The sequence below is a fragment of the Siphateles boraxobius genome, unplaced genomic scaffold, assembly GCF_051911475.1.
Source record: "Siphateles boraxobius isolate OS27281-9 unplaced genomic scaffold, OSU_SipBor_1 130, whole genome shotgun sequence".
Taxonomy (NCBI): Eukaryota; Metazoa; Chordata; class Actinopteri; order Cypriniformes; family Leuciscidae; genus Siphateles; species Siphateles boraxobius.
Window position 1 is genome coordinate 36,788,617 of NW_027508734.1, and position 22,790 is coordinate 36,811,406.

The 22,790-nt window shown below is 37.8% G+C and overlaps 1 protein-coding gene across 4 annotated transcripts in view; it reads left to right on the forward strand.

The window, feature by feature from the left end:
• znf536 (zinc finger protein 536) overlaps positions 1-17,424 on the forward strand; it is a 186,935-nt gene extending 169,511 nt beyond the window's left edge. For all 4 annotated transcript variants that reach the window (XM_077229316.1, XM_077229314.1, XM_077229315.1 and 1 more), the window contains one exon: positions 14,656-17,424. In XM_077229316.1, coding sequence (XP_077085431.1) covers positions 14,656-14,909 — 254 coding nt within the window. In that variant the 3' untranslated portion in view covers positions 14,910-17,424. The remainder of the gene's footprint in view (positions 1-14,655) is intronic.
• Positions 17,425-22,790: the final 5,366 nt, after the last annotated feature.

Consider the following 22,790-nt stretch of genomic DNA (forward strand, 5'->3'; position numbering starts at 1 on the left):
TCAATGTATCACATATAACTGTAAAGTCATTTGATAAAATGTTACAAAAGATTTCTGTTTCAAATAAATGCTTTTCTTTTAAATATTCTATTTATCAAGTATCACTGTTTACACAAAATATAAAGCAGTACAAGAAATAAGCATAATATATGTTTCATTAGCAGTAAATTTTGCATATTAGAATGATTTCTGAAGGAACACGTGTCACTGAAGACTGGAGTAATGATACAGGAATAAATTGCATTTTAAAATAGATAACAATTGTTTGTTGTTTTTATTAATAATATAATTCACAATATTACTGTTTTGTATTTTTGATCAAATAATTGCAGTATTGGTGAGCATATGAAAAATTTAAGAAATCTTACCGATGTATGTATTTCCATTTTGATGTTCATGTATACACTCACCTAAATGATTGGCCCTTATTGATAGGATAGCATCTTACAGTTGATGGAGATTTGTGGGATGCACATCTAGGGCATGAAGCTCCCGTTCCACCACATCCCAAAGATGCTCTATTGGGTTGAGATCTGGTGACTGTGGGGGCCATTTTAGTACAGTGAACTCATTGTCATGTTCAAGAAACCAATTTGAAATGATTCAAGCTTTGTGACATGGTGCATTATCCTGCTGGAAGTAGCCATTAGAGGATGGGTACATGGTGGCCATACAGGGATGGACATGGTCAGAGACAATGCTCAGGTAGGCCGTGGCATTTAAACAATGCCCAATTGGCACTAAGGGGCGTAATGTTTGCCAATAAAACATCCCCCACACCATTACACCACCACCACCAGCCTGCACAGTGGTATCAAGGCATGATGGATCCATGTTCTCATTCTGTTTACGCCAAATTCTGACTCTACCAACTGAATGTCTCCACAGAGATCGGGACTCATCAGACCAGGCTACATTTTTCCAGCCATCAACTGTCCAATTTTGGTGAGCTCTTGCAAATTGTAGCCTCTTTTTCCTATTTGTAGTGGAGATGAGTGGTACCCGGTGGGGTCTTCTGCTGTTGTAGCCCATCTGCCTCAAGGTTGTGCGTGTTGTGGCTTCACAAATGCTTTGCTGCATACCTCGGTTGTAACGAGTGGTTATTTCAGTCAAAGTTGCTCTTTTATCAACTTGAATCAGTCGGCCCATTCTCTTCTGACCTCTAGCATCAACAAGGCATTTTCGCCCACAAACCTGCCGCATACTGGATGTTTTTCCCTTTTCACACCATTCTTTGTAAACCCTAGAAATGGTTGTGCGTGAAAATCCCAGTAACTGAGCAGATTGTGAAATAGTCAGACCGGCCCGTCTGGCACCAACAACCATGCCACGCTCAAAATTGCTTAAATCTTTTCCCATTCTGACATTCAGTTTGGAGTTCAGGAGATTGTCCACACCCCTAAATGCATTGAAGCAACTGCCATGTGTTTGGTTGGATTAGATAATTGCATTAATGAGAAATTTAACAGGTGTTCCTAATAATCCTTCAGGTGAGTGTATATACAGTATATAACTGTGAGTGGAAAAATCTACCAGCAAAGCAAGACAAAATGCACAAAAAACACTGAAGCTATTTTTATTGACTAATTATCTTCTATAATGTTGCTTTTTGAGTTAACTTTTTTGTAAGAATATTGACATTTTACTGGAAAGACAAAATACAATAAAGCATAGAGGACTTTTATCGGTTGCAATTATATGATTGAGATTTAACTAAATCATTTTAAAGCCAACTCTCTCTCAAACAGAATTGCAGAGACACACACATGGCAACATTTCAGCACACGTGTGAGCTGAGGACTTGTACGATAGACAGCAGAAATTATATGTTTCTCTGTCCTCCTGTTTCTCTGCACCCCTGACTTCCATGTTAAGCGTAGTACATGGTGTTAGCTGCAGGGCTACAGGCCTGTGCGTGTGTGTGTGTGTGTGTGTGTGTGTGTGTGTGTGTGTGTGTGTGTGGGTGTGTGTGTGTGTGTGTCTGACTCGGGAGCAGTGCGGATTATGACAGCTCGAATTACCGGCTGTGTTCCTGCTAACTGTGGCTCTCTACCCTAGGGCTATAGCTGTGTTAATTCCCCAAACCTGTGAGAGCTGGAAACTAGTGTGCCAATTGATGCTCATCCTCTTTTTTCAATTGTCTCTTTGCCTTTTCTAACTTGTTCAGTCAAGACAATACATTTTGTAGTCCATGTGAACATACAATTCAGCGTTGTGGCATAAATTAGCCTAAATTACCTTTTTGGACTTTCTAAGATCTGATCCAATTAAAATAAGTAGATATGTCTGCTGTTTCTCTGATGTCATTAATTGTATCAGAGAAACACATATAGGCACAGGATATACCTCTCAAAGACGTTCCCTCTCTCCAGCCCTCTTTCAGAGATGGATTTGCCCCGTCACACACTCTCAACGTAGGCCAGAGACAAGCGATAAACTGACACCCTTTGGCTCAGAGGCCTGTTGTGTCAATACCTCAGAGAGATAAGACCCTGCTCTCTAAACACATGAAAACCTCTCACAGGCACATTTACACACCGCAGACTGAGAGAACATTTTCCCATTATAGTCCTGTATTTCATGTTTTTCTTAACCTTTTCCTGTGGGTTAGCGGGGTCTCAGTGGAGGGAAATCTGATACCCTTTAGTCTGATGGGATCCATATTTGTGTTAACCTGCCGTCAAGACCCGGTGAGGGGAGGTGTCTGAGGTCAACGCCTGACTAATTTTTAAACGGATCAGCTACACTAGACCAGATGGAGAAAGGCCTGGACCTAATAAAACTCGCATCCTGAAAAAATAACCGTTTCATTTTCCTGCACCCCCTCCTTGTGCCTAGCTTGTCTGGAGCTGTTGAGTGAAGAAATTTAAGAAAGTCAGGCTGTTTCTTTAAGATCGCTGGATGGATGAACAGATAGTCAAGGATTAGGTTTAATGCATTATCTTATCAAATGTAATGATAGTCTTTAAAAAATGATTAACATTGTTCGAGTTTTTTCGAGTTTTGGGTAACACTATTTTACAGTGTCCTTGTTACACACATGCAGTTACTGCAGTAATAACTATAAATTATGCATAATTACAAGCAACTAACCCTAAATCAAACCACAGTCCTAACCCTAAAGTAAGTGCATGTAGTTAATTAGTACTCAGTACTTAAATGTATACTTACACTGTAACGCGGACACCTTAAAATAAAGTGTAATCAGTTATTGTTATAGTTCTTGTTACAGTGTAGTTATACATTTAAGTAATGAGTACTATTAATTAACAACATGCACTTACTATTGGGTTTTGGTTTGGTTTAGTTAGTTGCATGTAATGATTCATCATTTACTTTTATTACTATAGTAAGTAGTAATACATATAACATGTGTAACAAGGACACTAAAGTGTTACCCTTTACAACATTAGTTGTAGACTTCATCATTTGTTAATGTGGTAGACACCATAAACTAATAATGGACAATCATTTTTAACATTAGTTCATGTATTATGAATTTCTTATGCATAAATTAATATTAACCTAAATTAATAAATGCTGGGAAAAGTCAATTTTCGATGTTAGTTAATGCTATCTGATGCATTAATGTTGACGAATTGGGCATTAAAGTGTTACCCCAGAAATACTTACACCCCTGCATTTGACCATTTGATTCTTTTAGATCATACTGTTTTCCCCTCTTTTTTGATGGTCTTGGCTGGTTTAGGCTGGTTTCACGGCACTCAATTGTAGCGAATCAGCTTACAGTTGGCTTGTTTCATTTTTTTTTTAATCCATGAATCAATTATGTATTAATTTGGAGTATGAGTATATATGGTAACCTTTTAGTCACCATACTAAGTTATCAAGATAATATTTATTTGTATAAGATATATTGATAATAAATAAGGATATACACGTGTGTGTGTGTACATTTACGTATTGTAAAAGGTATTTCAGTGCATTAGTGTCACTCTGTCTCTGGTGTCATATTTGTGTGAGTGTGTGTATGTTGCTGATGTGTTTAAGAAGGCTGCGCGGCTGGGTTGCTGTGTGCCAGCACTTGTAGCTGGGCAGATGGTGACCTGCGCTTGAACCTCTCTTCTCTCTCATTTGTTCAGCTGGCTTTCATTTGGCCTGCATACAGGCTGCATACTATAGCAAACGCAATTATTTATCCGTACCACCAGGTGGCGCTATAAACCAACGTATAGCAACAATGCTTCTGATGGAGGCTGAACACTGTGATCTTTGAACACCAGCACATGACAGATAATAGATTACAATCAAGGAATGGATATTACATCAGTAAATCTTGATAGAAATGATGTGAGAGCTTGTGGCAGACATTTTAACAATCAGACCTTATAGTTTTGTTCTGCCATTGAGTCAGTCACATGGATTATAGCCTGTTTATACAGTAGCATATCTTGTCATTAAGGGCAACTAAATGATATCTGAGAGAGAAATGCATTGTCTGCAGAGAGAATTGCACTCTATTTCCATTTTCAATCTGCAGTCAATCCGTAATCAATCTTATCAGACGTTCTTTGACAGCCTTTTCACATTTTTACACATTTTTGCGCACTTTTCCTCTCTCATTTACACGCACGCAGACAACAGTCATCTGTCACCATTCGAGAGCTCTCTGGTCGTCTGGATACACACCATGTCATAATGCTCATCATCTGCGAGCACATACACTCTCACACACATACACGTGCAACTTAACAAGAGTGTGCGTGCGTGTGTGTATTTGCTCAGCTCTCAGGCAGGGTCTTATGAATCGATGATCATGTGGTATAAGAGAGATAGATGGCTCGGAGCTCCGTCTTGTCTCCTCTAATTGTAAAATATTAGTTACATTAGAGTGTGTTGGGTGATTAATGGAACTTATTTGGAGGTGGCCCTTCCTGGCCCTCCCCCCCCCCCCCCCCCCCACTGCCAAAGCCTTCTCCACTGACTCCTCCGAACTCAGGGAATTCTCTTACAGCAGACAAATTGGTCCTGGGGACAAAATAGAAAGGAAATGATGAGAGGAGAGAGGAAGATGGAGGTGGATGGGAAATTCAAGAGAAACATATGGAAAGAGTCGTATGAGACTTGTAACAAGAGAGCGAGACATTTTATTCAATTTTAAATCTACTTCCAGGTAGCTTACATGCAAACAGTCACATAGGCCTGCATTGCGTCTGCATTGAGTCGCCTTCATCGATATTTTCCATGTCTGCATGGGAAAAGATCGGTATTGGTGTATATAAAAGCTGATGGGAAATGTTATTGATACCTGAGCAGATGAGCACTTAGTCCTGCTGGAGGTCCAGTGACGCTTGGCCTTGCTCCCCATAGCCAGCCATTAGAAAGCCATGGATCATGTTATGGCTAGCAGAACAACACCTGCTGACCCAGTGCTGGAGCTTCAGCCACACACACCTCCATGCTCTGCCTTTGTTCATATCAGTGTGTCTGCTTAGAGCTGAGGCCTGTGGGAAAGGGAATGTTTTGATTGTCTTTTCAAGTGGAGGCCTTGAGGAACAACTGCTTGCTGCAAATATATTCACTTTAATTTTTATATCACTTTCATTATATATTATATTACACTCACACACACACACACACACACACACACACACACACACACACACACACACACACACACACACACACACACACACACACACGCACGCACGCACGCACGCACGCACGCACGCACGCACGCACGCACACACGCACACACGCACACACACATACGGTTTTGCTATTTTTGTGGTGATTCTTTATATTGGCATAATGATTTTTATACTGTACAAACTGTATATTCTATCCCCTTACATAACCTACCCTTAAACCTACCCTCACAGAAAACTTTCTGTACTTTTACATCTTCAAAAAAAATAATTTAGTATGTTTTTAAATAATTTCCCTTGTGGGGAAAGATGTGGTGATATCAGGTTTTACTATATCCTACTATCCTCTGTATTATAAACCTGTTCTCACACACATTAGAGGCTCAGCGGTCTGTCAGGTGCCAGCCCTTACACACACACACACACACACACACATAGTGGCCAAAAGTGATGTCCGGAGGGAATATTTGTTTTTAATGATCATTTGTTAATTTAATGTTTGTGTTTGTGTAAAAATTTTAATTACATTTGTTTTCATTGTGTTTCATTGTTTTCACAAAATATGAGGAAACTATTTTATATTTTAAAAATATATATATAACAAATGTTTGTTCTTAAACTTAGACATAAAACTTGGCTCAGGTATTTATCTCACAAAACTATTTTGGTAAAAAAAATATTTTAGTATGAATAAAATATATAGAAAACAAAAACCTCACAAGAACAAACCATACATTGGCTATTACTAAATACATAATATTTTGATGATTTTCTCTTGTTTTTGCATGTGTTTTTGGATTTCTTAGTGTGACACCCTGACCAACAATTATGTCTGCAAAATTTGGCATGTTTTATTGTGTAAATAGATTGACTCAACTGTGCAATATGCTTACTAAAATGTACAGATATCTACAAAATATGTTGTATAAAGGTTGAAGATAGGCCAGACCACGCACAAACAATATTACAGTATTTTTTAAAAGATTAAGTAATCCAGAGGGAATTTTTTAGCTTGCGTCGAGTTTCATCCTCAAGTCCTTCATCACAGACAGTAGGCCCAATATTTTTCATGCAAGGATTATAAAAATGTGAACTTGTGGGGGAAACAAACTTATTCTTTGCACTTCCTCCATTCCTAGTTTCATTTTTGTTTGTTTATTTGCATATAATTACATTTTTGTTATTGTGGTATTTTTACTCAATATTGCTTATATTTATATTGCTTCCGAAAGTTTACTATATATTACTATGACAAAATATTTCATTGCTTTTTTTAAAGAAAAACTGTTGTGGTGATTATACCACAAATACTGTATAGTAATACTACAGATTTAGTTGTTTATTTGCTCATTTATTTATGCAAATATATTTATCTATACTTATATAATTATAGGTTTAGCCTAAATTGTTGAAATTGTATCTTGGATATCTTTGACATTACAGCCGTCATTACCTTTGTCAATTAGATTTAGCCATTAACTTAATTGAGTCAGATACAATTAAATTTGATATACACAAAGGCTGATGTTTCGTGCTTAATTGCAATGATAAAGTGTGATGAATGTAACAACAAATGAAAATGCTGAATAGTGTGAATTGTATTTACTATGATACACAACTTGCTCAGACATTGGGCATAATTTCCGGACATATGCAATGATTATGTCTATATATATATATATATATATAGATATATATCAGATATATACATCAGATATATCAGATATATACCTCAGATATATACATATATATATATGATTAAGTCTATAAAAATAATAGCTATATGGATATCATTTTTTTGGTAAAATCATAGATACAGTAACTATCAAAAATGGTTTATTGTAAATACAATTTCTCATAGAGACATTTTACCTTAAGCATTCTAAATAGTTCAGTGTTCCATAAATGTCAGCGTTATGATTATCCCTGCTTTCTCATACATATCAAAGTGCTGATGCATCACTCAGCCATGCTACAGTACTTGTTTATTTATTTATTTATTTGTCCAGAATGACCAAATACAGAGTATAACTCGTCCTGTACGACATGCTCTCTTTTCTCTCTCCTTCGCAAACACACACACACACACACACACACACACACACACACACACACACACACACACACACACACACACACACACACACACACACGCACACGCACACACACACGCACACACACACACACACACACACACACACACACACACACACACACACACACACACACACACACACACACACACACACACACACACACACACACACACACACACACACACACACACACACACACGTAGACATTTATTATGTGTCTGCCGTGACAGCTCAGCACTAGAATGTGCAGCAATATGCTCTATAGGGATAGAGAGAAGGAGAGAAGTGAGCAGTACTGCAGATGAGTACTCATGAACTCTTCCTCCCCTGGCCACACAGATACCCACACACAGACACACAGTCCTGCTGAGACTGCCTGACACATCGCTCTCATCACATGATGTATATACTGCCTTTTACCCATGAGCCTTTCTAACTCTTGACCAATCACGGGGCTCCATTCAGACCCCTTGCCAGCACCTCTCATGCACTGTCAGTAAAGGAAGTGGTATATTATCCCAAAAATCCTTCCCTTAACTTTCTGCACACTGTTACTCGGACATGTCTGTGTGGAAAAACAAAGCGGAACGCTCTCGAACACTTCAAAGAATTCCATTTGTGAAAAGAGAGAAATGAAGCCAAGTAAGGAAGATTGAAAAGAGATATAGTGGCAGGCAGACTGGGAAATGTATAGCAGAGAAACAGAGACTATATTAAGAGGTACGCCTACTGCATCAGTTTGTAATCTAGTTCAGCGGTTAACATGGGAGCTGCTTCCTCGGTGGAGCTTTTAGAGTTTGCTTTTGATACATACACACATAATGCCAAATCCAAGTTCTTCTGGGTTGTTGTTTTTTTTCCCCAGAGAGTCAGACTACAGCATAATTTCTTCAAACTATTTCCATTAGAGCTGCATTTAGTGCTATAAAATCTCTCATAGCTTTTCTTTTCAGTTTGAGAAATATCCATTGTGGTATAGAGGCTCATTAGCAAAATTCAAAACTGTTCCTTTTTTGTATGGAAACCTCTTGATATCGAATGCATTTAAACTTTATAATGATAAAACTTAACTAAGGTAGATATTATTACTGAGCCCAGTGCAGGTGCAAAGATGTTCAGCTTAGTGCCAGTCCATTGTAGTGGTGTCTTTTCTTCTATGTGTTTATCAAATCAGAGCGAGTGTATCTGAAGGTGTGATGTCGGTTTTAGTGAGGAATCTTTCTCAGCAGGGTTTTGGGAGCAGGTGGGGAGAGATAGTGCGTAGCGCACTAACGTTGCGGAGGGATTTGGGTGTTTGGATGCTCTCTTTGCTGAGTAATCTCCCAGCCTTTACAACACGCAGGTTATTACTGGCCGACAGATGGTACATCACTTTTTACTGCTCACACCTTCTGTGGCTTGCGTTCTCCCCAGACACACACTCCCTCTGTTTTTCTTTATCTTTTCCTTCTCTTCCATATAGGTGACACTCAAACACACACACAGAGACAGAAAGTTTCCACTCAGATATAAGCACAAGGATATGTAACATGCTCCACAGAGCAGAAAACCCTGGCCCCAAAAAACACACATGCACAGTAACTATAATTACTAATGATACAGATTCATTATATTTGAAATATCACAAAGGCTTAGAGTATCTTTTTTATCTTAAAGGCATAGTTTTGCTTACAGAAACACATTATGGGCTTGTTGTTCAAAAACATTTTAAGAACAGAAATCAATATGGCACTCGGGGTATATGACTCAGACGCAGGTGATCTTGAAGCACGTTGACTCTCCACAGTTTTGAATTGTAACATTTATACAACAGGATGTTCTAGTCCTCGATTCTGATTTGTTGAGCACAGTCCAACAGTATACTGGGACTTTTCACTGTTTACATTGTGCTGCTTGTCTCTGTATTTCGACAGACTGTCCGTTTGTGTATTGGTGTGTATTTTTCAGTTACTCTTTCTGCAGGTTACATCGTTATGCCAGAGGGTGGCGATGAGTGGCTGTCTTTATGAGTTAATCATTGATCAATTCATTGATTCAATTTGTTCAAAACACTGATTCACTTAAGAATGATAAAAGTGACTGTCTTTATAAGTCAGTGAACGATTAATTTAACAGATTTGTTTAAAAATCCAGGAACAAAGAAAAAAGAGACTGATTGCATAAGAATATGTCTACTTCCCTACTATACTGTATGCAGTAGTAGGTGAAAAATAGTATGTGCGATCAATAGACAATACTCATGAAACAGGTGAAAAGTACCTGGATGATTCTGAAGTGTGCATCCAATGGATGCTTTTCTATCCAATTAGGCCATGGGAGAGTATTTGTGAATGTCAGTAAAGTGACACAACTGACACTGGTAGGTCACTTTACAAAGACAATATGACGAATGTAGGATGTCCGGGTTACATTTACAGTATACACACATTAAAAATGTATAGAACAATTTTAACAGTTACAGAGTAAGTACTTGTTCAAAAGACATGCCTTACACAGAGAGAATGTGATTTTGGATGCAGCCAATTACTTTATGAGTTAGTCATTGAATGATTACTTCAACCGATTTGTTCAAAAACTCTTAATCATTCGGAAATGAAACAAGAGATTGTCTTTATGAGCAATTGATTTAATCATTCATTCAAGTGATTTGTTCAAAACACACTGATTCCACTCAAGAACACTATACTACTGTAGCGTTATTTATAAATATTTTTATTGCCCCTCCAAAAATAAAAGTATGTTGCTTATAAAATGTAAGTCACTCAAAATGTACTTATTGTTTGTTGAACTGTTGTATAAAGGCAATATGACTTGCATTCTTGTTGTTCTGAATACCTAAACATTCTTATTTGTGTAATATTCACACAGAGCGGAAGTGTTTAACTCAGGTGACCTCATTCATATCTACAGTGTGAGTTGAAAGGATGTGAGTGTTTAAACCCTTAATCACTCATAGAGCGGAAGTCTCTCTCTCTCCTTCAGTATTCCTAGCTTGCTCGTTCTCAAGCTGGAGTTACTCACAGTGAGCATCTGAAAGTCATTAAAGGCTCTGCAGTCTGTCAGGTGCCAGCCCATACACACACACACACACACACACACACACACACACACACACACACACACACACACACACACACACACACACACACACACACACACACACACACACACACACACACACACACACACACACACACACACACACACACACACACACACTAAACATGCAGTATTCCTCCCAAACAAAGCCACACACATGCAGAAACAGACATTCATGACATGCTCGTGAGCTATTATTTTTCAAAGACATGCCACACATACACAGGGACACATGCTCGATTGTGTAAACACACACACAGTAAAAATGCTGAAGCCCTGCAGGTTCTTACTGCTGCGTGGGGCAAGGGATTCGTCATGTGCTGATGAGCTGTTATAATAATATATGAGCAAATCACAAGCATTCTGCAAATTAATCATTTTTCCTCCTCAACACCCTTCTTCCCGCTCTTTCTCTGTCACACACACATACACACTCTTTGTTACTGAGCGTTGGAGAGGTTGACTTCTCACAGACAGACAGAGGTGAAAGGCAGCATTCTTTCACAGATGGTAGCTCTGGCATCAGATGGAATTTATATAAGACTGATTTTGATTACATGCCAAAGCACCTCCGTGTGTGTGTGTGTGTGTGTGTGTGTGTGTGTGTGTGTGTGTGTGTGTGTGTGTGTGTGTGTGTGTGTGTGTGTGTGTGTGTGTGTGTGTGTGTGTGTGTGTGTGTGTGTGTGTGTGTGTGACAAGATAAGAAAAGGAGAATGAAAAGGAGAGTGTGAGAGGGTAAGAGCAGGTGCCGCCACAAGAGGGAGCATTAGACGTGTCTTCAGAGAGGATGGAGATGAGATATAGATACAGATTAATGATGTTAAGATGTGTTATGTAGAAGAGAGAAAACGAGTGAACTGAATGAATAAATGTGATTAGTTATTTTTTGTACTATTTTAATTTTTGGTATGATAGACGGTGAGAAGGACAATGATGGAGTGATATTGTGTAATTTTCAGGAAGTGGGTGTTGTCATCGGTTCTCCCCCCTCCTCTCCTTCACCCTCTGATCTCCACATATGAGGCCTTCAGGGGTTAATTAGGCAGGCGTGATAATGGCACACTGCTGAAAATAATTGAACTCTTTCGCACTCTTTTTCTCTCTCTATTTTGAGACAATGTTAGAAAATGATGGAAAGGGGTAAGAGGAAAAAAAGGTGGTTGAAGATAAAAATCACCTGTCATTTCCATATGTTGTTTTGCAAAGCTTTGTATGTATAGAGGTGCAAATGTGTTCATGTGTGGTTTTCGGCCACGGAGCATTCAAAAAATGTATTGGCCGTTGGTAAAAAGTACATTGGAATTTTTACTCACACAGGACTCACAGTTTCGGGAAACAGAATGAAAAAAATATGGAAAGGACTGACACATACTGGAGAAAAAGAGAGAGGGAATGGAGAAATAAAATTCCTCATACTAGTTCATGTCACTTGGCACCTCAGTTGTAGTAGATGTGAATCACTGGAGAGCTATGAAAAGAAGAATGAGAGAAAGAAAGAGGGACCAAGGAAGAGAAAGAAAGAGATGCCATCACTGCTGACATTCATGATTATACCACACACATACTGTATAGATGTTTGCCTATATGAGGACATACCTTGGACTTTTATTGTTTTAAAGTAAAGGTAATCAAAATTAGATTAAAAGAGTAAGCTTTGCAATTTCAGAAATAAAAATATATTTCTTTAATTATTAAAAATGTGTATATTTATTGTCCCTGGATGTCCCCAAATGAGAGGTTTTGTCAGATTTAATGAATGTATGGGGACAATTGTCCACCAGTATAAACACAAACACACAGGCCTATACTCATAAGTTTCTCATTAACTTCTATTTTTCTTTAATTAATAATAATAATCAGCACACCATATATAACCCAATCCCTTACTGTAAACGTTTTGCTTTTTTAGTTTGCACGATATCAGACACAATTTTTAACCCATTATTAACCCTCTCTCTCTCTCTCTCTCTCTCTCTCTCTCTCTCTCTCTCTCTCTCTCTCTCTCTCTCTCTCTCTCTCTCTCTCTCTCTCTCTCTCTCTCTCTCTCTCTCTCTCTCTCTCTCTCTCTCTCTCTCTAAAATTTTGCTTTAATATACACCGGAGTGTTATCATTTGTGTGTTGTGTTTTAGAGATCGAAGGTGCTAAAATAAGAAAGAGAGATGAATTTGAGGAAAATGTTATCATGCTTTGCTTTGAGCACTCAAAAAACAAACTTGCTGTAGTGTACTAGCATGGCACACACACACACACACAGACACACACTACGACATATTGTAATCTTTGCACATAAAATCTCCTATTTTGTCCCCTCTTCTTTTGTAATTTAGGAACTTGCAGCAACGAGCCAAAATTGCCCCAATTAGTTTTTAAGTAATCGGGGCAACTGTTATGGGAAACATTTTGAGAGGGGACTCGATGTGTACGCTCTTTTTGATATAAGAAAAATGTGCCCTCGAAATATGATTCATTCTTGCCAATTATTTTGACCACCAAATAGGCACCCTGAAGGGGCAGTATTATCTCACTTTGAAAAAGGAAGGTGGAGGAAGCTTTCTGGATGAATACCGAGAGCTTTGACAGAGGTTACATGTCAATAGGCGTTGTTTTTCTTTTTTTGTTTATCTCTGAGGGTGTTAATCATTTACCGGGAGTTCTGTCACAACCACAGTGAGCACAATCCTCTCCTCCCAATATTCCTCTGAATTTCTGTATTTATTCTGTTTATCCCATATACAGAAAATGTAGATTTCCTTTTTTAAATGGGGTTGAAAAGCACCCCATTCCGTACCCAGTTGGACCAATCTCTGACAACGGGCAGCTCCCTCTTTGTTTTCCTAAACAGCCGCCGCCGCTTCAGGAAGAGACAAGATAGTGGAGAAGAAAAGAGAGGAGAATAAAAATGAAAGAAAGCTGACTTACAGTTGGTGACACTGGTGGCATGAGAATATGCTGCCTCTCCGACTTAGCGCAATGTAAGGGAGTGTGAAATTAAAGTGCGTATGAATGAAGCGGCCGGGATTGTGCATCGCTGGCTTGCTTATCAGACAACTGGAACATCGAAAGCTCTAAAACTTGTAGCAATCCCCTTTGTACCGAGGCCTCAGCAGACATTGTAGTATTCGAAAGCCGCTGAGACTCCAAAGCCAAACACAAAGTGCTAATAAATCCTTCTTTTTTGAGGGCCACACACGCATATGCAAGCAGTCGAAGATACACACACTTACTTTGGGGATGCGTACATTTTTCACGTTGCGTTGCAGCTACACCTTTAATGCAGCCACTTTACATTCTCCACACCAACGCGGCTGCTATTTTAAACCGCCATGTTAATTTGATTTAGTGCTTTTCAAATTGAATTGAGAAAAATGGAGAGCAAATGTACTGTTATTAATGTTCTAAAGTATGTGTAGCTGAAAGTGCCTGGCTTCGCTCTAAGTGGATGGGGCCGATAAGAGAGCCAGATATGATAGGCACGTAATCTGCATTCCTCAAACAGACTTGTGTTGGCTATTAAGGGTCATTGTGTACAATGCACCGATGATCAGATCCAATCTCTTAAACAGTTGTACCTGCTCTAAGCTGAAAAGAGCACTTTCAAAGTTCTGTAGGGTAACGCACAAAGAAAACGTCTTCACATGAAGAGCAGAGATTGTCTGCAAGGAAATGCTTTTGATACATACTGATGTATCAGAAGATTAAACTTCCATCTTGTGGTGGTTGTAACGGAGTTCCTTACAAATACTAAACACAAGCGTTATGTGGGCCTTCTGATTGAAATTAGGCACAAAATGTTGAATTATTTTGATATTGACAGTGTACAGGATGATAATGTCACTGTTTTCTTTCCCAGGTCATGGAGGTCAGAGGCCGTTCCAGTGCCGCTACTGCCCTTACAGCGCCTCTCAGAAAGGGAACCTGAAGACCCACGTGCTGTGTGTTCACCGCATGCCCTTTGACAACAGCCAGTACCCGGACAGACGCTTCAAACGTTCTCGCATTGACTCTGATGTCTCTGGGAACTCGGAGGATGGGAATCTTCCCTTCTCCGGCCAGGTGAAAACAGGAGAAGGTATTTCTGGTGATGCTCCATGTTCTCTTGAGTGACTCGGCGTAAAACTTGATCCTTTCTACGGATTTCTAAGACCCTTCAGAGGTTTGAAGTTATAATGACACAATATCATGCACGCATTACCACTGCATCATTCTAAAAGAAATGTGAAAACATTTAAAATACTTCTCAAAAAACAACTAGTATTCCATAAGTTGGGGATCATAAACTCCCAAATCGAAACACTTCAGCCTCAGTAATGTTCTGTGTAGCACAGGATAGAGATGATGAAATAGAGAAACCTGAACCATATTTCTGATGAGTCTGAAACTAAATACATGCCTCTTATTGGAGTTGCCTGAATTGTGCATTGAAGAGACATTACTGAAGAGGAGAAAAAAATTACAACGTTAAAAAAAAGACTGTCATTAAATTCCTCAGAGTGTCTTTTGTCCCAAAAATAATGCTTTTATCAGAAAAACGATCCGCACCAACGATTTCGCAACAGTTGGAAGGGAAAGAAAGATGGAGGGGAGCTGTTGAGCACACCCTTCAAGAACTTGACACCACCAGTGGCCATTTGCCCAGCGCCGCTGACGCACAAGGATGGAGTGAGCGGACAGAGGGATGTGGATGGTGAAATGGGGGGGGGAGGGGGGGGGGGGGGCGTTTTGGTGCCAGCCTGACTGGAGCTGTCATCACAGAGGAAATCAATTCAACCCCCCTCCCACGCTGCTTCCATTCAACCCCCCACCCCCATTTCGCCTCTCTTCACTCTTTCAGAACTGTCAAGAGAAACCTTAGTCGCCTGAACAGCCGGGCCGCAGAAGGGTCAGTCGACGACTGTAGCACTTCCTATCAGCCTCCGACATACCCTCCCTTCCTCCTTGTATTTCTAATATGAAGTAGAAAAAAAAATCAATGCCGGCCAATGACATTGTTTTAATAATCAGTGAATATATATTTTGTCTTATTTTTCATTGTTGTGCAGTTTTTGGATGTAATTTGTAAGTCACTTGAAGTGACACAAGTGAATGGCGGAGACACATTAAATGTGCTTTATTTCAGTTAAAAGTTCTTAATTAAAAAAAAATAGTAATTTTGTTGTTGTTGAAGAAGGTGCTGATTCCCTTCTAACTAGTGGACTTCTGTATGTAACAAAGAAGGTGAATATATTATTTGTTAAGTGTGACTTGGAAATAATATGAAGGAACCATAGCGTTTTTCTGGGGTTTATTGACCCGCAGCGGGACTACCTTCTGTATAGAGCTCTTGAGAAAGCAGCACTATGAGGGCACTGTAGATATAAAGTATATAGATAATCACTTCTCTGCTACATGTCTGTAATCTAAACTTCAGGATGATATTTATGGCTTTGTTTGTTTGTTTGATTTTTATGTTTTGATTTCCCTAATAATCTCTACTTTTTAATGATTGATATTTTTTTTATGCCATGAATCATCATGGCCTCATTTTTTTGAGTGCATTTGTTGTCCTGAATGGTCCTCAACTAAAAGAGATTAACAATACAGGCAGTTTGGATCCTCTGAAATCAAGCCTCTTAAAGAACAAAATAAAGTGTATCAACTTTTATTGTACTTCCTTATATTAAAGGCTAGCAGGGGTTAGAAGGTAAATAAGTATGGTAGCGGGTTAGAGATGCAAGGGTGTTGTGGGGGGGGGGGGGGGGGGGGGGGGTATTAATGTTTTGTGATAAACAGAAATGATCCAGACTTTAAGAAAGTCAATATCTTCCCGCTCAGCACAGGGAAGCTCAGCACTTAAACCCCAGGGCCTTACGGCTGCTCTATTCACGCCGGGAGGAGTTTAGAGGACTCACAAATAACCGCCACACTCCTCACTAAGCAGTAAATAAAAATATAAACCCTTATCAGAGCCCTAAGTCCACAACATCTCAAGAGAAAAAGAGGGAAAAATAGAGAAAAGTTGAAAGTGGTCTAGAAGTAGTGCACAGAGATTTTACAAGTTCAGAAAAACAGTAGAGGTTCCAAGCAATGGTTCTTTAATTCACCATAACGTAAGAAGATACTAAAGTATTTTATTTTTGGTCTGTTCTTTGTTGTTGCTCTTTTCTTCTTCTTCTTTTTATTAAGATAATTCTCACTGCCTTAAATCGAGTTGATAAATTTAATACAACTATTTGTATGAGCTCTACTAGAGAGGCAATGTTTGAAATTAAAGACATACTTTCGGATTGCATTGAGCTTTAGAGGTTTCAATGCAAACTGTGTTTTCTGGTGACTGTCAGTCGCTTGCTTTTCTTGTATGTAAGTGTGCGCACTCCAACATAAGTATATTAGAATAATTAAACTTTAAAAAAGAGGAAAAAAAAATAAAGGAAAAATAAATAAATAAAAATAAAATAAAAATAAAAAGACATTCCATTCATAGCACTTTTTCTTAAATCTGACCTATTGGATCATGTTTGGAGCTCTGAGACAGGCAATACTTATTTTAGTGACACTGGAACTTTTTTTTTTGTATAGTGATTGTCCATCCCATAATTTCAGGTGCTAATGTATTTAAGTTATACTACCACCCCCACCCCCACCCCCCAAAAACACCATTATTTTTTATAATCATTATTATTAATATTATTATTATTATTATTATTATTATTATTATTATTATTATTATCAGTAGTAGTAGTAGTATTCCAACTCCACTCCACAATAAGAATCTGTAACCATGTCATTCTCACTGGTACAGTCATTTGCATATTTTAGAGCTCTACAATATTTTGCTTCTTGATGAAATAAAAAAATAAATTAAATAAAATCATGTCAGTTTTCTTTCTCTCTATGCTATTCTATTGTGTGTGATAATGAACATTATACTCTCCAACATTCCTAAATGAAGAATATTTCTATATCAGAGGATTTGTAGAGGAGGCTAGAGGATTATATTGCTACTTATATGCTTTTAACAAGTAGATGACTTGTTATTGTATTTAAGGATTATTCCTGGTCATTATTTATTGTCACACATCTGTTTGACAAAAGAAGAGAAAAAAAAAGTATCCTGATGAAATATCAAGAAGTTGTTTTTATTTCAGCAATGGCTGTTTTCTTTCTGCTGTTTAGAAGTTCTAATGTCTTTGAAGCAGTACAGTTTTATCCAGTGTTTTAGGCAATAAAACCTCTACCTCTTAAAACAATTACTTTGTCTCAATCATTTGTGTCTTTTCCTAGTTCAGTCATTTCAATATCCTTTTTTGGAAGCAATGTTTATTGTCTTGAAAGCGGTGGTCATTAGAAATGCTTTCAGTGTGCAAGCATTCTTGTTTTTGTAATATAAATGTTTTATATTTAACTGATTAAATGTAAGGCTTTAAATCTGGCTTGAAATGTGTGCATTATGTTAAATGTAACAGCAAGACATTTAGTTGAGTGTTTGCTGATAATTCTTTTGAATAGAGAAGCAAAGACACTGCATTCAAATAAAATGCATGAAATGCAATCGCAGAATACCACAGATCTTTGTCAAAAAGCATTTAAAACCATTTACATTCCTTCATGGCTGCTACTGTTGGCCATAACATTTATGGATAGTGAAACTAAAAAAAAATAATCTGTTGATGTGTGGCACCAAAGAGAGCCATGCACAGCACTAAATGAAATCAAATGGCTTTCATAAACCGTAATGAGCACCACCTGTAACACTGAGTCATCAACACAGGACACATGCAAACATATAATTGTTAAAATCTAACACTGACATACATGCCTTCATGCCTTCTTCTCTGTGTATGTACAATATAAGATAACCCAGAGCTGAAAACGATGGAAAACGATGGAAGCTCAACACACAGCCCTTGAATCTAAAACGTCCCCAATGCATGCTCGTTTTACTGTTAATGGAGAAATACAGTGTGTGGCATGTTTAATAGGCTTTATTTTTATTATACAACACTGAATAATTAACTCTGAGGCAGAGTGTCACATAGATTTATCTTTTAATTAAAATTGCGTGGTTCGCGCATATTTGAGTGGTAGTCCAAATAAACGCAATATCCAAATTTATGTTTTGTTTATCCTCCTGTTAATTATCGAGAGATTGTTCGCTCTATAACCCTTCATATTTCCCCTCTCCTCGCACAAAGTTGGGAGGTCTGCATCACAACTAATAAAACCTTCCAGTCATATTTTATTAATTTATAGGTCATTCTAAAAAAAAAACTAAAAAAACAAGGAGGTGGATATTCACAACAAAGGTGAATATTATGAATCTGGCTCGTTCAAATAAACCCAGATATCACAGTAAGTAAAGTCAAAATGTATTTAAATCACACAGGATTATGGGTCCATGATGTCAATCACAAAGTAAAGAGAAAACCAATGGTGTCATTTATTAATATGTAATTTGTTTTCATTTTCATATATTCTCTTCTTGTCTCTCTTTCTCTTGAAAAATAAAAACATAAACTTCATTTTACAAAGTGTTTATTAGCATTATTAATATCTGTATCTATTATTTATGGAGCCTTATGTGTTTATTTTTTCATGTTTTCTGTCTCTTTTAGCAAAATATTTATTTTATAGTCCACTTTATCTATGTGCTTATGTATAGGAGACATAGATGAAGTGGGCTATATAATAAATATATAAAAAAAGAAATAGCTGTATCTATTGTTGTTTTTTTTAAAAAAGCACAATATAAATAAACGTGATATACAGTAATGACTGGTTAACGAGATTTATTTTGACCGTTTCTCTTTCATTTCTTTATTTAAATATATATATATAGTACATAACATACAGTGATCAAGGTTCTCATCTTAACATGACCTCTTTTATTTGTATTCAACCCAGCTCTGTGAGTTTAAACAGGTGATCTGTGGTGTTATGTGTTGGTAGGGGCAGCTCTCTCATTTCTCTAATCCTCCACTGTTCCGAGATCAGCCCCTGCCGGCCCCTCCTGAGGCTGCAAGCTCTTAATTATGCCTGTATTGTCAGGAGTTGGCAAAGGCCATCATTTGAGCCTGCGGTCGCCCAATTATATTCTTTTTTACGAATTGCAGGCTAAGACGGCCATTTTCCATATCCACGCTCCCCTGTCATTATTGATACTCTCTCAGCAGAAAAGGGGCGTGTTACCAGCCTGTTTAATTACCGCTCATGTTCATTACGGCGCCTTCGTCTTATAGGTAGGCTTTCATCAGCTTGCCATAATTAGCACCAGTAAGACCCCCAAAAAACGATTCATTCATATGGCAGCCATCACGTAATATTCATGAGCTGAGTGTGGTTGCAAAGATTATACTAGAGCCAGTCCGAGATCTAACACAAGGTGTTAGTGTGATAGGCAAACTCAAACATTGCCGACTAACTGAGATTTGGAATTGTTCAGCTATTGCCAGGAGATCATCTTTACGATTCTCAATAAACCTACGTACATTCGAGGACATCACAAAGCTTACAAAGCTCAATGCTACGATACTTACAACACTACTATAGTCACTTGAGTCCGTCCACCACAGAAATCCCCAGAGCAAAACAATGAGTTATGCTAACTACCGGAACTTCCCCAATACCAGGGAAAGATCCCCGATGAGCCCCCACATTATGTTAAGTGCCCTAGTAGCATGGATTTATGAAGAATACTTACATAAAAGAAATGAAACACTCTTAGGCTACTTTCAGACTGTTAATACAAATCCGATTTTTGTGCATATCCGATTGAAATCCGATCAGAATTAGCTAATGTGAACATAAAAAAATCGCATTAAATGTGATTTTTACAAATCCGTTTCAAACTACATCCATATGTGGTTTGAAATCCTATTCAAATCGCATTTCTGGAAATCCATTTCAGTCTGACCTCTCTGATCGGATTTCGCGTGCTTTATGTGACTTTCTCACGCTACATAAAACGTCAGACGTTGTTATAAGAAACATGCTGAAAGTCGCGGCCAATGCTGTGTTGTTGCAAAGTGCTGGACGAGCATAAAATGACGAGATAGCAGAGACATAAACTGCCACAGAAAAAAGCTGTGCAAGTTAGCATCCAGGCTACACATTTCCATGTTGTAAAATTTAAATAATACAACATCTCTATTGCAGACCCATCTATGTTGTGGTTGTTGTTGTTTTTTGGCGTATTCCTACCAATGCAACATCATTACCATAGAAACCAATGCAGATATTCCGCAAACGAAAGAGCTTCATGGACACACAAATCGGAGGTAACACTTTATATTACGACCCGCAAACAACTGCATAAGTAAACTGAAATTACGGTGTACGTATCTGTAATTATAGTGTACTTGCGTGTAGGTATAAGGGAACAATATGTTAAGTTTTGGGTAATAAAGGGGTAACAAGCAGATATACAACCTGCAAAGAACTTCGTAAGTAAATCGAAATTACGGTGTACGTTTCTGTAATTATAGTCTACCTCCGTGTAGGTATAAGGGAACAATATGTTAAGTTTTGGGTAATAAGTTTTGGGTTTATTGTTATTTATACACTTTGTACAGTGTGATTTCAAGATAATTTCTGTTTTGTTTACAGTTTGTACAGTGTTAATGTCATTTCAACATTGTGATTGTTTATTGTTAAACTTGTTTTAATAAATGTTTTTGGTTTAATTGACCCTTCGCAGGGAGCTTGATTGACAGGTGATCTGACCAATCCTACTTCGCCATCCGCCATTTTGTCTGACAAAGCAGTCAGGAGAGTTAGTAGATTAACATGGGAGGATTTGAACTTGAAAAACTGAATATACTGACGCCTTTCCGCGGTTAAAACAACATTGCTTCTTATGTTCATTCATGTTTATTTGATGCTATAAATGAACTAGAAGGAAGAGATGATCGGTTCACGAGCAGCTTTAACTGAGGCTCTACAGCGATCTGTCACGACACATTAAAGAGCCACAAAACGGTATTTATTGTTTAAATTTCTTTTTAAAAATGACCAAATTTGAAAGGTGAGACTTTGTTTAATATGTTTAATACCAAAAGTAACCGAAAAGTAACCTGGTCTGTCCTGTCTGTCAGCGTATTGTCAGTCTCCTCTCTGATCCGCGATGTATTTTTCACTGTGTGAGAACATGGTGTGTGCGTCCGACGGGGTAGCTTGTCGGACATAGCGACAGTAGCTAAGGGGGACGGGTCTTTGCGAAGGGTCAATTGTGCTACTGTTTTTTTACAAGTACTAATTTAGAAATTTGTTGATAATGCTAATGTTGAAGCTAGGTTTGTCTGTTTCAGCATACTGGTTTAATGTTGTATTCACCCTGTAACTACACAGAACAAGGGGGTAACAAGCGCCACTTTAATTTACAGTCCGCAGGAGTTACACTTACCCTGTAAATACACAGTTGAAACGGGTAACAAACACTACTTACTATGTAACAATACGAAACAACACCATTTGCACAGTAATTAAAAAGAAAGGTACTCTTATTAAGAAAAAAAAAGTTTTAATTACACAGTATATTTGCCCTGACATTTAAGTGTCATTGCAATACAATGTGATAAGGTAAGTACTAAGTACTACATGGTACGTTCTAAATTAAAATCATAGCAGAAAATTTTTTTTTTTGGCTTAACATTAAGTAATTTAGTAAGAAAAGTCAATAAATTCAATTTTTATCATACTGTGCTTACATATAGCCATATATATATATATATATATATGCACAAGAACATATTTTGCCAGAAATGTGATAAAAACTTTTATTTACAACAGACGTACAATTTTTGCCTGGAATATATTAACAGAATAGGTACCTGTTAGTTTTAAAATAATTACATTATAAATAATTTGCTTGTATGTGGTTGTACCCCTTTATTACCCCAAACTTAACATATTGTTCCCTTATACCTACAAGGAAGTACACTATAATTACAGAAACGTACACCGAAATTTCGGTTTACTTACGCAGTTGTTTGCGGGTTGTAATATAAAGTG